We start from the raw sequence: 13519 nt of genomic DNA, 5'->3' as shown, positions 1-13519 counted from the left end.
AAGCATTTTGCTACGCCAACAACTTAGCTTAGAGGCAAAACGATTCTCAACAGGGTTCCATTCCGTATTTCGGAGTGTCCTATAATGTATAGGAATACCCAGATATTTAAAAGGCAAGGATCCAGATTCGCACCCGAAAAAATTTCTATATTGATGCTCCATATCTTTAGCCTTACCAAAATAGAAAATTTTACTTTTATGAAAATTAACTTTTAGTCCCGATAGCTGTTCAAAAATGGATACGATAAGTTTCATGTTAATAGCCTTAGCAGTATCATGTTCCGTAAATAAAATCGTATCATCCGCATATTATAGTACTCCTATAGAAATTTCCCCATCAATCAAATGCGGTATTAAGCTCCCAATTTGAGCAATAAGAATAGCCAACAACATATCGAACAGAAATAACGGCAAAACCTTTCTCATCGAACAGAGCCCCCGTGCGAATTCCATCAGCGGCTCTAAGCAGGCCTGCGTGTCTCCCAGCTAGCTTCTCGTTATCTCGCGCTACAAACCAAGCCATAAATCGACAGAGGGACAAATACCCTCTCCCATGCTGGACTCCTCGTGCTGCACCTGTGTCGTGGCCGACGAGTCGTAGCCTTCGGCGTGCTCCGTACTTTCTGGAGTCTTCCGCCGTCCGTGGAGTCCACTTGTGCCACCTTTTCTGCCACTTTTTGGCGAGCTCCGGAGCGCCTCTGCATGGTGCCCTGGACGTCCACGTCGTGACCCGGCTCCTAAATGCTCACGGCTGGGATTGCTCGCCGACGTGGCCACCGCCACCGCCATAGCTACCGGCCACCTCCTCAGTACTGCCGGGGCGCGCGCGCGCCCTATATAAACGCACACTGATCGGTCTATGGAAACACACGATCACTGCTAACCACAGCGAACCAAGTGTTTGATCAATCTAGCCACTTCCTGCTTCTGCAAGTAATGGCAACCATGGTGGCCTTGAGCTCCTTCACCGGCGCCGCCGTTGTCGGGCGCTCCGCAGCCCGGTCGTCCCTAGCGCCGCGCCGGCGCGCCGTCATTGTCAGGGCCCAGACCGAGGTGAGCTTTCACTCACGCGTGCATGCACTTGATTCTCAACTCCCTTCCCTTGCGTGTAGGTCGTAAAATACTCTGCTCTCTCTACGTGAAATTAACTGTGTATGTATCTGCAGCCGGAAATGGATCCTTCCAAGGAGACGGCGAGCGCATCGACCTCCTCCCCAACCCCAATCTCAAGCCCGACCCCGACCCCGGCAGCACCCAAGCCCAAGGCTAACCCCTCGGTATGGGACGCGCTCGCCTTCAGCGGCCCGGCGCCCGAGCGCATCAACGGCCGGCTTGCCATGGTGGGCTTCGTGGCGGCGCTCTCCGTGGAGGCGGCGCGCGGTGGCGGGCTCCTCGACCAGGCTGGTAGCGGCGCCGGACTGGGCTGGTTCCTGACAACCGCGGCGCTGTTCTCCGTGGCGTCGATGGTCCCGCTGCTGCAGGGCCAGACCGTCGAGAGCAAGTCCAGCGGCATCTGGAGCGCCGACGCCGAGCTCTGGAACGGCCGATTCGCCATGCTCGGACTCGTCGCGCTCGCCGCCACCGAGTTCATCACCGGCACGCCCTTCGTCAATGTCTAAGACTAGTGCGACACTTTGGATATTCAGCTGACAGATCAAAATCATGCTAACTGTTGTAGCCACGTTGCAACCTTTTTGCTATGGGTCATGGCAACTTGTAGACCTCATGTTTAGATTATGATTGTTTTGATGGCATTTGAAGCACTGTTCGGAACCCATGATCGTAAAACACATTAATTGAAAAAATACAAAAACTGAGAACTCATGTATTCCCTCCGTCCCTAAAAAGCTTCTCAACTTTATCTATATGGATGTATATAGATATGTTTTAGTTACAAATACATTCGAATCTAGAAAAAAAATGAGCTTCTTTTTTCAGATGGAGGAAGTAACTTAAATTACAACATAAACCAAAACCATGGGGAAACTTTAAAACGTCGTTTGGATACCATAAAGCTAAAATATGAGAATTGTAGACATATGGAGATGAAAACATGAGGTGGGACGGTCTGTTAGTTTCCTCTAAATTTTCTATGAAATAGCAATTTCACAGGGATTTCAAAAGAATCTTATATTCCCATTACTTAAATAAGAAAAATTACCGTTAAGCAACAATATGACTCCCTAGATGAAATACCATAAACATTTCCTCGATGTCTCTGCTTATTAGAATGATGGTATCCATATTAACCGCTCAACAATTTGATTACAATTTCGGCAAATTTTGTCTCATCATCGGACTTCAAGACATTATTTGAGCAGAGTATCAATAGGTGGCACGCACCGTTCATCAGATCCACCTCCTCCACGCCATAGATGCTTAGGAGGATCCAACACACGAGGCGAACATCTAGGAACTCGTTAGGTGGCTGACGCTCAACCAGTTCGGCAACCTCACCGTTGAGAAGGTAACATAGTTGCACATGTCCATGTACTAGATGGACCTAGCGCGCTTTGCTGCGCCGTTTTCTGTTGTTGAGATGGATTGTTTTATCCAATGTCACATTGCACAGAAACTACTGGCTATTAGGACTGGGATCCTCTAGCAAATAGAGTTTAGGGAGATGTTCCCTTCTGTTCTGTACCACGATCTACAGATAAAAATAGCAAGAAGCATTAGGCATATAGTTAGAAGCATAAGGTGAGCATTCATCCTAAAGAAAAATCCAATGTGAACAAATAGCAAACCTCTTGTTTTTTTCTGGGTTTTGCCTGCATTGTTTATCGACCATCTTCTCCGGATCTGTCATGCACGTGTCCTGATTCACATGTATTTATCAACGAAAAATGTCATTGAATGTCCCGTAGATTTGTAGCATAAAAGGAGGAAAAACTATAGTATCTCTATGACATTTCTTTTATGTAGGGGATAGGTTCTTCATCCAAAGTTCTTGAACATATTTGCCAGGAGTATCGGTTGTGGGCTGTCAGTTACAGGAAAATATATGCATATCAACATCTATATGTGCGACCAAATAAACTGTGAAGACAAAAAAAGATTATCCACATGTCACACTCAGCCATAGCAGCAATATGGATGTCTGGTACAAATGAGGACGCAGCCACCGACAGACAGTCTGTGCATATAGTTAACTTCAGAGTATGGCTTAGCCAGCTGAAGAGAGGCATACAGAATTGCATGAAAATATTTAATCATACAGGAAAAACTGAAAACACATCCGAAAAAAGTATAAGCAAATTCATCTATCTATGCAGAAAACTGTGAACATACCTCTTCCTCGATACTTGCAAAACTGCAGAAACGTGAGCGCGCACACACACAGTGCATAGGACTGAAAGATTAAACCAAAAGGAATTCTAGATTAGTTAATTACCCAAAGTGATTTTCTAATTCAGCATAAGGGATTTTCTTAGAGCAATGGTTACACACATAAATGGAGAACTCGTTGAGACCTTGTCTACCTTCAGTCATCACACATCATGTAGTGATAGTCCCACAACAATTATACATTAGTTTGAATCCTAATTCTAGTACACAAAAAATGCACCACAAAACTGTTAGGTGAATACCATCCGGATCATTTTTAAGCATCTATCCGTACAAAATATTATTCTAAAACTACCAAAAAAACGTAAAATAAATTGCTATCTTTAGGTATACCAAGAAACTGAAGAATGAGCAGTACATTATTCCGAAATATACTGGCAAAACTTAAGAAATGAGAGCACACACATAGACATGCAGATGACTGAATGTTTAAACCAAAAGGAATTCTTGATTACTTAATTACCCAAAATGATTTTATAATTGCAGCATAGGGGATTTTCATAAGCAACGGTTGCTCAGACAAATGGACAACTCGTTCAGGCCTTGTCTACCTTTAGTAATCACATCACACCTCCTGCAGTGATAGTTCCACGGCAGTTAGACATCACTCTGAATCCCAATTCTAGTCCACACAAAAAGTGCACCATGAAACTGTTAGGTGACTAATTTACCATCCATATCATTTTTTAAATGACACTATGCAGTGTTATCAATAACAAATCTTTCTCTAAAACTACCAAAAATCCGCAAAACAAATTGCTATCTTTAGGTATACCAAGAAACTAAAGAAATGAGAAATACATTATTCAGAAATATATCAAGCTAAAATCCTCTCGCGACAACTGATCATCTTGAATTAGGTCACACCTCCTTGATGCATCATGATTTGTCAACCTTAACCCGAAGCACAAACTGGGAACATTATAAAAAATTCAGGGGGCAGGAGAGCGGAAGAGTGCTCACAAAGATGATCTTGTCCGTGCCCACAATGCCAGAAATAAGGCGTCAAGGCATATGTCCTGGAGCTTGGGAAGGTCCCTCGCCGCTGTCTTCACCACAAGGGAACTGACACCGCTGCTGTTGTGCTTAGAGAAAACCTCCCTACTTTTCCCTTGGGCACCACCCTCCCTCACTCGACCCCCTCTCCCGATGGCCATTTCACCATCCCCGCCTCTTTTTCGCCCATACTCCTACCTGCCTCGTCCCAGCCACTATTGGGAGGCGTATAGTTGCAATGGTGGTGGCGCAACCTAGGGCAAGCTGGAGTATAAGGTAACCTATGGAACTGGACCATGAAGCCAAAACATGAAAATAAATCAAGAAAAAATTCAACGACATGAAATAGGGCATGAACCCAAAAAATACATCATTCGTTGGGAGGTTCTATACATATATATGCAAATGAGATTCTGCAATTTCTACATGCCAAAATAGTACATGAGAGATTTGGGGAATTATGTGTGGTTACCATTTGGAGTAATCTCTTTAGCTTCAGATGAACACTTTTGGGCCCAGAAGATGGCATGGCTTAAAGTTCCAAAGGTTGTTAGTCCACATGTGTGACATGGTGAATTCACTGTACTCAAGCATCAAGCACGGAGCCTTCCAGATTGAAAACTCATATAGAGAGATAAATTCCAATTGGACTCGACTACTTCCTGCGAACACGAAAAGTGCATGAAGATTAACTCCATTATCAGCATCGACCAATTTGATCCGCATACCACAAACCAGGAAAGAAAAAGAGGAAGCACTCAAGTATATGACAAGAATTAGAAAAGAAGAATATTTATATTCCATATTTCAGTAAGCAGTATTATTATTGTGTGTGCCGCGTAAAGCTATGAATCAACGTGGCTGCATCCTATGCCATAACAAACGCCATGCACAAAGAGATCAGAGAATCATATTCTAAAAGGAAGCTATTAACATATAAATTCAACATATATTGTTCGATGCAAACAAGTAACAATAATTTTATTACCAGAAGTACATCTTTTTCATACAGTAATTTTAATCATGAGTAGGTGAAATAAAAATTAAAAACAACATTTATCTCCTAATTGGTACACCTGTGGTGCAGAGATGGCTCGGGCATGGGACTCGGAGGCTGACCGCCTGATTGCCAAGTGTGATGGCCCCGTCTTTTGTTGAAACGGTGTCCTGGTGTCGCCCTCCTGTGCGATGTGCAGGCGGCATCCTATGATCTTCCTTCTAGGCACCTCCTGGTGGCTTCACCTAAAGAATTGCCAGAATAACATTGCACAAACTTCATAAGCTACAAATATTACAGGAAGAGCCACATTTTCAACTGCGGTTTCATATTTCAGATGAGAAGGCATTCGCCAGCTATTATTTATTCGTATACCCCCTGTTAATTTTAGAGTAAAAAAGGAGATGCATGTGAAGTCTGAATAAACTGGTTTGCTCTCAAGTAAACAAATCCTAAGAAACAGAGAATGACAACCTTTGCCCGGTGGTTTACAAATATTTCTCTTATTTTTAAAAGATTGTCTTCTTATCCTGATGACCTACACACACATTTATTATGTCACAATTTATCCACAACTTCCCAAGCGTGTAAACAGGCTAATAGTAAAATTCAAGCAGATGACCAGAAACTTTTGGGAAGCATATTTAGTCTAATAAGGTCACTACTTGACCCAAAGTCAGGTTAGTCGCTTCCTCCATTATAAACCATATTTGTGTGTACTGTAAACCTAGACCATTCATCATAAGAATCCCTCATTAAATTAATTAACCGACCAGGAACTTATGCACCTCCACTTTTATTAATTGGCGGTGAATAACTTGCAATTCTCAAATTCGCATCTTCATCTGCTAATGCTACTCCATAGGAAAATATGCCAAATAAACATAGCTCAGTAAATCTAAACTAAGGAAGTACTTGAGAAATTATCATCGATTTGTGTACATAATTAACCAACACACTATTTGGTTCTCTTCCTGATTCCAATTACATGCATCGGTGGTTGGTCTCTTCCTGATTTACAATTACATGCATCGAACTGAATTTGTCCTGGAGAAAAATAGCTGAAAAACTGAATCTAAACAGAACAACATACATGCTCACATAGAATACACGATGGGGCAGGGGGCTCGTTGTTGCAGCTGCTACAGGGCGGCGACCGGCTTGGTGAAGGACAATACAGGCGCCTAGGTGCCGGCACTGGAAGCGGCGGACTGTACTCCCCTGTTGAGCGTCCAGCAAGAGGAGAGGAGGAGCGCCACTGCAGCTTGGGCGCAGCGATGGAAAAGCAGAAGGCGACGGGGTGGCAGCGGCACCAAGGCCGGCCGCTACGAACCCCCACACGGCGAATCGGAGGCGGCTGACCTCGGATTGAAGCCCGCTCTTCTCTGGTGCGGCCTGGTTGAGCCTCGCCCTTTCGCGTGGTACGAAGGTCGCTGCGCTCCTGTCGCCGAGCAACGTGGAGGAGGAGGAAATCAGTGGGGAGCCACGCACAGCAGGACTGCAGGAGAGCTCGGTGGTGGATCGGCAGCAGAATGCGCCACCAAGTCGGTGAATCCACAGCAAACACGTCCCGAGCAGACGCAGACCGACCCAATCCCCAAGAGACGGCTCCACTCACTAGCATCACAGATCCAAAACACAGAGATAACACAAGCTAAATCTCCACAGAACAAGCTCCAATCTCGTCGGCCGAGAAAAATCATAGAGAAGGAAAGAGGTGAAAATACCAGCGGGAAAAAAAAACGCCACGGAGAAGGCGGGCGGCCACCGCGGCACCACCCATATCCGCACGCACGGACGCACCGCCGCAGCCGAGCCACCACCGCAGCTGCAACCCACACCCGCACGCACAGTCGCAGCTCGAACGAAGAAGAACAAGAACTGAGTGAATCCTGCCGCCGTAACGCAAAGAAAAGAAAGGGAGGAGAAAGACCCAAGGCCCGGTCAAAGAAATCTGAAACCGACCTCAGACGTCACCCATACGCCTAGACGCACCGACACGCAAGGGCACGAGCTGGGTCCCGCGAAAGCGACGCACAGAGCAACCAGGGACGCCCCCGACCCTGGGAGCTTAGTGCTCTTTAAGGATGCTCGGCGTTGGTCGAGATCCGCTCGATGCAACCGAGAGGGTGGGAGCGGTGGATTGGAGGTCTCACCGATGTGGCCTCGCATGCATATCATGGGAGAGAGGGCTTCTATTCAATATGTGTGTGCATGGGTCCTTCATCATCACATAGAAGGTGGCAGTGGACTTGGTGAGCCCGAGAGTGGGGATACATGAGGGATAAGGCTGGTCAAAGTAAAATTTGTTGCTAGATGAAACTAAAACTAAATACAATTTATACTAAGCTTTTATACTCCTCTAGATTTTATATTTAGCAATTTATTACAGTACCAATAACTATTTATTTTTATATTTTTAATTGGGCATTGTTAACAATATGTTAGCTATGTCTTCAAATATTAATTCTTAGTATGTTAGTTATCTGTGATTAATTCAATATAAGTACGCTCATTTTGTTCTACTTTAAAGTGTACTCCCTCCATCGGTTCGAGATTATAAGGTATCCCCCTCTTTTTAAATTTTTAGGGATTATAAGGCTTATCTCATTCATTACCCTTTCTCCTCCAATGCATGCTCTCTTTTCCCCCTCTCTTCTCTAATCATGTAAAACTATTAATGCATACAGTAAACAATGATGGGAAGTAATTGGATTTCTTGTTCCTAGCAGTTGTCCTTCGAGCCTTATAATCCCTAACAGAGGTAGTAGTTTGTAACACATAAGCCTCTTTTTGAACTCTAAAAAATGCATAATCTATATAATGTATACACTTATTTATGGTAAATATCTCTAAAGTCGCACTATGTAACATATATCTCAATAGCAGTTTCTAGTATATATATGATTATGTAAGCAAATTAAACTTCTAAAGTGTAATATGAATCCATGGCATTCTTGTTTACTCTGTTTCATAGTGAAATGATTTGAAAATGTGCGGTTATTCAGGGATAGGGCATAACTCAACTTCTCCAATGAACGACACATCCCACCGGCGCCCGTACCAGCGGTCATTAAAACCTATGTTTTGCTTTCGTGTTTTGGCCGCGATTTCTTCATACAAACTCTGATTTTGTTATTCTTCGGCTCGTTGGACTCGTATGAACGAGAGATACAACTCCATGGACTTAGATATTTAACATTATATGATGAAAAACGACTTTTTCCACATCTCATATGGCTAAGTCTTGTACCTGCAGCTTTTACATATTGCCCTCTCTTTAATCCTCTTGCCTTGCTATATCCATAATCATCCATAACACTTACACACAAGCCAAATACAAGGAAAAGTAATAAAATCCTAATGAAAACTAATAGTTGTGCAATACTCATATGAAAATGAATGTGAGCTAGTAATCACGCAAAATAGGCATAGTTGTAGCTAGATGAAGCATGAGACGGATAATAATATGAGTATTTTGTAGGGAGTAGTGTTTTGGAACATGGGTGCATATGCTCTCTATATTTTGAAATGCATCTTATGTACATTTTAAATTTTTTTAAAAAAAAGAAACAAAAAAGTTTGTACGTACATCTTCACGTGCTACGCGCTCACAAAGTCGTTTCATAAAAAAACGACTTATCATGTGATGTGTGTAAAAAAGACAAATTTCAGTGCTAAAAATAATGCTTTTCACAAGATAAAGTTTCTCCTTTTTTACATAGACCACAAAATATATTGGTTTTTCGTGAAACTTAGCAAATGCACATACATTATGGAGATGTACATGTAAAAAAATCTATCCAAATTTTTTAACATTTCAAAATATGTTTTTTTGGTAGAGGGAGCATACGCACCCGGGAGCCGAATTGAATTTCCGTATTTTGTACGCCTTACATATGAACTATGCGAATAATTGAACTCATCAGTTTTCTACATTTTATGAACTATGCTAGGTTTTGCATCTACTATGATATCAATTTTGTACTAATTATGATTGTTGCTTCCCTGATATCTACCATATGAGTTACTCCTACTATGTTAACTGAAATTAGTAAAACCCAACATTATTTAATTTTGAAAAATAGGTTAGTGGTTTATCATATGCGTGGTACGCCGTCACTATTTGATTTACTAATGGCGTGAGGACTGACACACCACCGGTAACCTTCACCAACAGCGAGAAACCAGTGGCGTGTCGGTTACCCGTCACTAAGACTGTTTTTTGCACACCACTCGTATGGTTTTCTCTACTAGTAATACATGCATCCATCTTATGCGACATAGGATGTAATCATTTGTAAGACCTAACCTTTAATAAAGCAATAAAATGCATCATGCATCCATCGATACACCAGGCCTCCTTTACAAAAATAAATCAATATAAAAATAAAATTTGGTCTTTACCATTTCGGTCGTACTTTTAGTGTAATGCAAAGGCGTTGCTTTGTGTGGGCCAGTTCGATAATTCACCTGGAAAACTTCAGGCCTCTTATACTTGTTTGGTATTTCCTAGGCTGGACGAGTATTTTCCCAGCTCACCTATTGATCCCGATTTTCCTAGCAAGGCTATTTACTTGTCGGTTATTTTCGAGTTATGTTCCAGCTATTCCCATAAATCCTCCACCAAACCCAATGCATCCACTAATTCCCACACGTGATTTAGTTTTAATGTTTCTTCGGGAAGAAACTTTTATTTGAGTGACTATGTCCATGGGAGTCTATGGTTACTCGTTGCAATCAGCTACTGACAGTTGCACATGACTTCTATTTCTAGTCTACTGGATGGTGACATATTACCAGACTTCAAAATAGATGGCTTCTTTTTTTTCTTTTTATATTCCGATGGTTGATTTATTTCTCAACCTTGACTGATCCATGATTGTAAAAACTATGAATTGCTGGTACTTTTCAATAAATGAAAAGGTTGTGTGTATCTATTGATGTAAAGACCTTGGAGTTTCCCCATTTTGGAAAAAAGCTTGAGTGACTATGTTCATATTAATATTGTGGGTGCAAAGTTTTTTTTATCATCAAATCTAAATCCTCTCCCAACCCCTCCCATCTCCACACCCATAGGAGATGGAAATACACTAGAGGTAAATAAATCCTTATCGAGATGAATGTGAGAAGATTGGCAAAATCCCCAAATTTGTTAGTATAGATACTTGAGTTAGGCTTTCTAGAATGGTAAAAATGCCCTGAAACGATGCCCATGCTTGAATTCGACCAATTGTTGTTGGGAGGCACGTGTATCTTTGCAATCGCACTTGGCTTTATGTCTTGCTACAAACCAAGCCCTGAATCAAAACACAAATCAAACTGGTGCTAAGTCAGTGATAATGCGGTTTGAGACACCAAATCAACACAAACCGCACTTCGATAAACTTTACAACTGCCTTAACATCAATGATGCGTATTGGTTCTACTTTGGGCCATTTAGTAAATTTGTTGATGGCGACAAGGTGATAGGGGTAGCCTCCCAGTACTCACGAAAATGGTCCCACAGTGTCCGCTACAATTGAAAAGGATAAAAAAGGTTCTTTTAAAAATCAAACCACATAGTTTAATATTTGTTACATAATAGTTAGCATATATAATCCAAAATCAACATCGTTAGATACATCATGAATTTATATTTTCATATAATATCAATATAATATCATAGTTCTTGATGATTTTCTCTAAAAGTCCGGTTAAACTTTACTTAGATTGAGATATATAGACAAAGCTAGCAGAATGAATCTGGTAAGTAAACATGAAGGCTAACCTTATAGCGTGGAATGTGACGTTTTTCACCACAAATAAACGATAATACTCCCTCGGTCCATAAAATGATGTATGTATAAAGTAAAATAAATAAATTAAATATAGATAAATTTGTAACATCTTTTTATAAATAGAAGTAGCAGGATAGCAATGGAAAGCATGTGCAATGGTTGCTATACCCTCTTATCTTAACATGGCCATGTAATTTAGATATAGCGATAAAACATGGTGTACACTGTGGCCAAAAAGATTGTGTTAAGAGATCATCTCTTAGTTAAGAGAAGACAAACTCTTTTTTTAACATTCTCTTTTCTCCACCTTATCATTTATTATACGTGATATTGCTAAGATATCACATGTGTATATGTTCTAAAACACCTCGAGCCGTGTGCTGCCCTCCTGCCCATTGTCTTCGCTGACGAGCTGGTGGCCGCGGGCACGGGTATCTGGAGTATCCTTTCGCGAGCTGTGCACTTTCTGGAGTCTTCCGCCCTTCCTGGAGTCCACTTGTGGCACCTGTCCTGCCACTTTTTGGCAGGTCCCGAGCGCCTCTGCATGGTGTCCTGGACGTCCACGACGTGACCCTGCTCACTGGACGTACAACTCCTACATGTTCATGGCTGATGATTGCCGGCTGACGTGGCCACCGGCCACCTCTTCGATCACGGTCGGGGCTTGCGCGCGCTCCCCGTGCCCTATATAATGGCAGACTGATCTGTCTCTGGAACAAACACAGAATCACCTAACCACAGCGAACCAAGTGTTTGATCAATCTAGCGACTTCCTACTTCTTCTTTCCGTAAGCAAATGGCAACCATGGTCGCCGTAAGCTCCTTCGCCGGTGCCGCCGTTGTCGGCCGCTCTGCAGCGCGGTCGTCCCTGGCGCCGCGCCGGCGCGTCCTCGTTGTCAGGGCCCAGACCGAGGTGAGCTTTCACTCATGTGTGCATGCACTTACTTCCAGCGTGTCGGTCCTAGAATACTCTCAATGTACCTGAATTTAACTGCTTGTGTATCTCCAGCCGGAAATGGAGCCTAGCATGGAGACGGCGAGCGCATCAACCTCTTCCCCAAGTCCAATCTCAAGCCCGACCCCAACCCCGGCAGCACCCAAGCCCAAGGCTCCCTCGGTGTGGGACGCGCTCGCCTTCAGCGGCCCGGCGCCCGAGCGCATCAACGGCCGGCTCGCCATGGTGGGCTTCGTGGCGGCGCTCTCCGTGGAGGCGACGCGCGGCGGTGGTCTTCTCGACCAGGCTGGCAGCGGCGCCGGGCTGGGCTGGTTCCTGGCATCCGCGGCGGTGTTCTCCGTGGCGTCGATGGTCCCGCTGCTGCAGGGCCAGACCGTCGAGAGCAAGTCCAGCGGCATCTGGAGCGCCGACGCCGAGCTCTGGAACGGCCGATTCGCCATGCTCGGACTTGTCGCGCTCGCCGCCACCGAGTTCATCACCGGCACGCCCTTCGTCAATGTCTAAGACTAGTGCGGCACTTTCGATATTCAGCTGACAAATCAAAACATGCTAACTTTTGTTGCCATCGTTGCAACATTTGTACTATGGGGTCATGGGCTCGTGGCAACTTGTAGACATCGTGTTTAGATTGTGATTGTTTTGATGACCTTTTGGAACGCAGATTCTCAGTTGATTCTAAACCATAAGATTGCACCGTGCATGAGTTGTAACTAAGATTTTTCTTACTTGCAAGTGGGATTGCAAACGAAAAAACAATGGCCGGATATTTCGGTTGCCTCGTGGTTCGCGTTAGTCATGAGTTGCGAGCCCTGAACCATTGGATTGATTCATGATTCATGCTACTCATGATCGAGTTGCAACGTAGGTTGCAATTAAAATTTGATAAGATCACCTAACTAAAAATAGCTTAATTCTTCTCACTTGACTGATGAATGAAAAGATGCATGAATTAAGATGTCATGCATCTTAAATTTTAATAGAAACCAGAACTATAGGAAAACTTTAAAAGTCATTTGGATATCAAAGAGGAAAAACATAAGAATTGTAGACATAAGGATATGAAGGTTAGACCTCTGTTAGTTTTCCTCCATAATTTCTATGGAATAGCTCATCGGAATTTTTAAAAAATCTTAGATTTCTATTCCTTTATTCCAAACACCGCCATATGATTTCGGGCCAGCGTTCGGGTTCTTAAGGTCAACTTTCTAGGAGCTTGCATGCTCTGCTCAGGAACAGTTATTTTGATTTCTCTTGTACATATCGTTCAACACAGGTACACTTGCTTGGCTATTAATTTTATTCTCTTTGTACAAAACATTTATTCGGACAACAAGGGGGTGAACCTACAAATGCAAAAGAGAGTTTGATTGCATATCAAGTATCCCTCATTAATGGTTATGTTTTTCCTATATCCTTTTCTGTTCGTTGTTGCCTATGTATCTA

General features: G+C 43.1%; 2 protein-coding genes and 2 long non-coding RNA genes across 4 annotated transcripts; 2 read left to right on the top strand and 2 right to left on the bottom strand.

The window, feature by feature from the left end:
• Positions 1-858: 858 nt before the first annotated feature.
• LOC127321900 (high molecular mass early light-inducible protein HV58, chloroplastic-like) lies at positions 859-1777 on the top strand. The gene is made up of 2 exons (XM_051350858.2): positions 859-1053; positions 1167-1777. Exons 1-2 carry the CDS (start codon positions 937-939, stop codon positions 1617-1619), a joined length of 570 nt encoding a protein of 189 aa, XP_051206818.1. The 5' UTR covers positions 859-936; the 3' UTR covers positions 1620-1777.
• Positions 1778-2245: 468 nt separating this feature from the next.
• Positions 2246-4272, bottom strand: LOC139836080 (uncharacterized). The gene is made up of 2 exons (XR_011752021.1): positions 2748-4272; positions 2246-2650 (listed from the first exon to the last, which is right to left on the bottom strand). It is a non-coding gene; the product is annotated as an uncharacterized lncRNA (long non-coding RNA).
• A 1001-nt stretch (positions 4273-5273) lies between these two features.
• On the bottom strand, positions 5274-7024 carry LOC127321928 (uncharacterized). Its single transcript, XR_007864425.2, has 2 exons — positions 6435-7024; positions 5274-5586 (listed from the first exon to the last, which is right to left on the bottom strand). It is a non-coding gene; the product is annotated as an uncharacterized lncRNA (long non-coding RNA).
• A 4827-nt stretch (positions 7025-11851) lies between these two features.
• On the top strand, positions 11852-12756 carry LOC127321966 (high molecular mass early light-inducible protein HV58, chloroplastic-like). The gene is made up of 2 exons (XM_051350916.1): positions 11852-12034; positions 12131-12756. Exons 1-2 carry the CDS (start codon positions 11918-11920, stop codon positions 12578-12580), a joined length of 567 nt encoding a protein of 188 aa, XP_051206876.1. The 5' UTR covers positions 11852-11917; the 3' UTR covers positions 12581-12756.
• The last annotated feature ends 763 nt before the right edge of the window (positions 12757-13519 follow it).

This window comes from Lolium perenne, chromosome 2 (genome assembly GCF_019359855.2).
Source record: "Lolium perenne isolate Kyuss_39 chromosome 2, Kyuss_2.0, whole genome shotgun sequence".
NCBI classification, from domain to species: domain Eukaryota; kingdom Viridiplantae; phylum Streptophyta; class Magnoliopsida; order Poales; family Poaceae; genus Lolium; species Lolium perenne.
Note: the sequence above shows the minus strand (reverse complement) of the source record. Positions and strands in the feature narration are given on the sequence as shown.

Bases quoted from the DNA above. Each gene is read 5' to 3' on its own strand.
- LOC127321900 (XM_051350858.2), top strand. From the start codon at position 937: ATGGCAACCATGGTGGCCTTGAGCTCCTTCACCGGCGCCGCCGTTGTC. The intron at 1,054-1,166 runs GTGAGCTTTCAC...ATGTATCTGCAG, and splicing joins TTGTCAGGGCCCAGACCGAG to CCGGAAATGGATCCTTCCAA.
- LOC127321966 (XM_051350916.1), top strand. From the start codon at position 11,918: ATGGCAACCATGGTCGCCGTAAGCTCCTTCGCCGGTGCCGCCGTTGTC. The intron at 12,035-12,130 runs GTGAGCTTTCAC...GTGTATCTCCAG, and splicing joins TTGTCAGGGCCCAGACCGAG to CCGGAAATGGAGCCTAGCAT.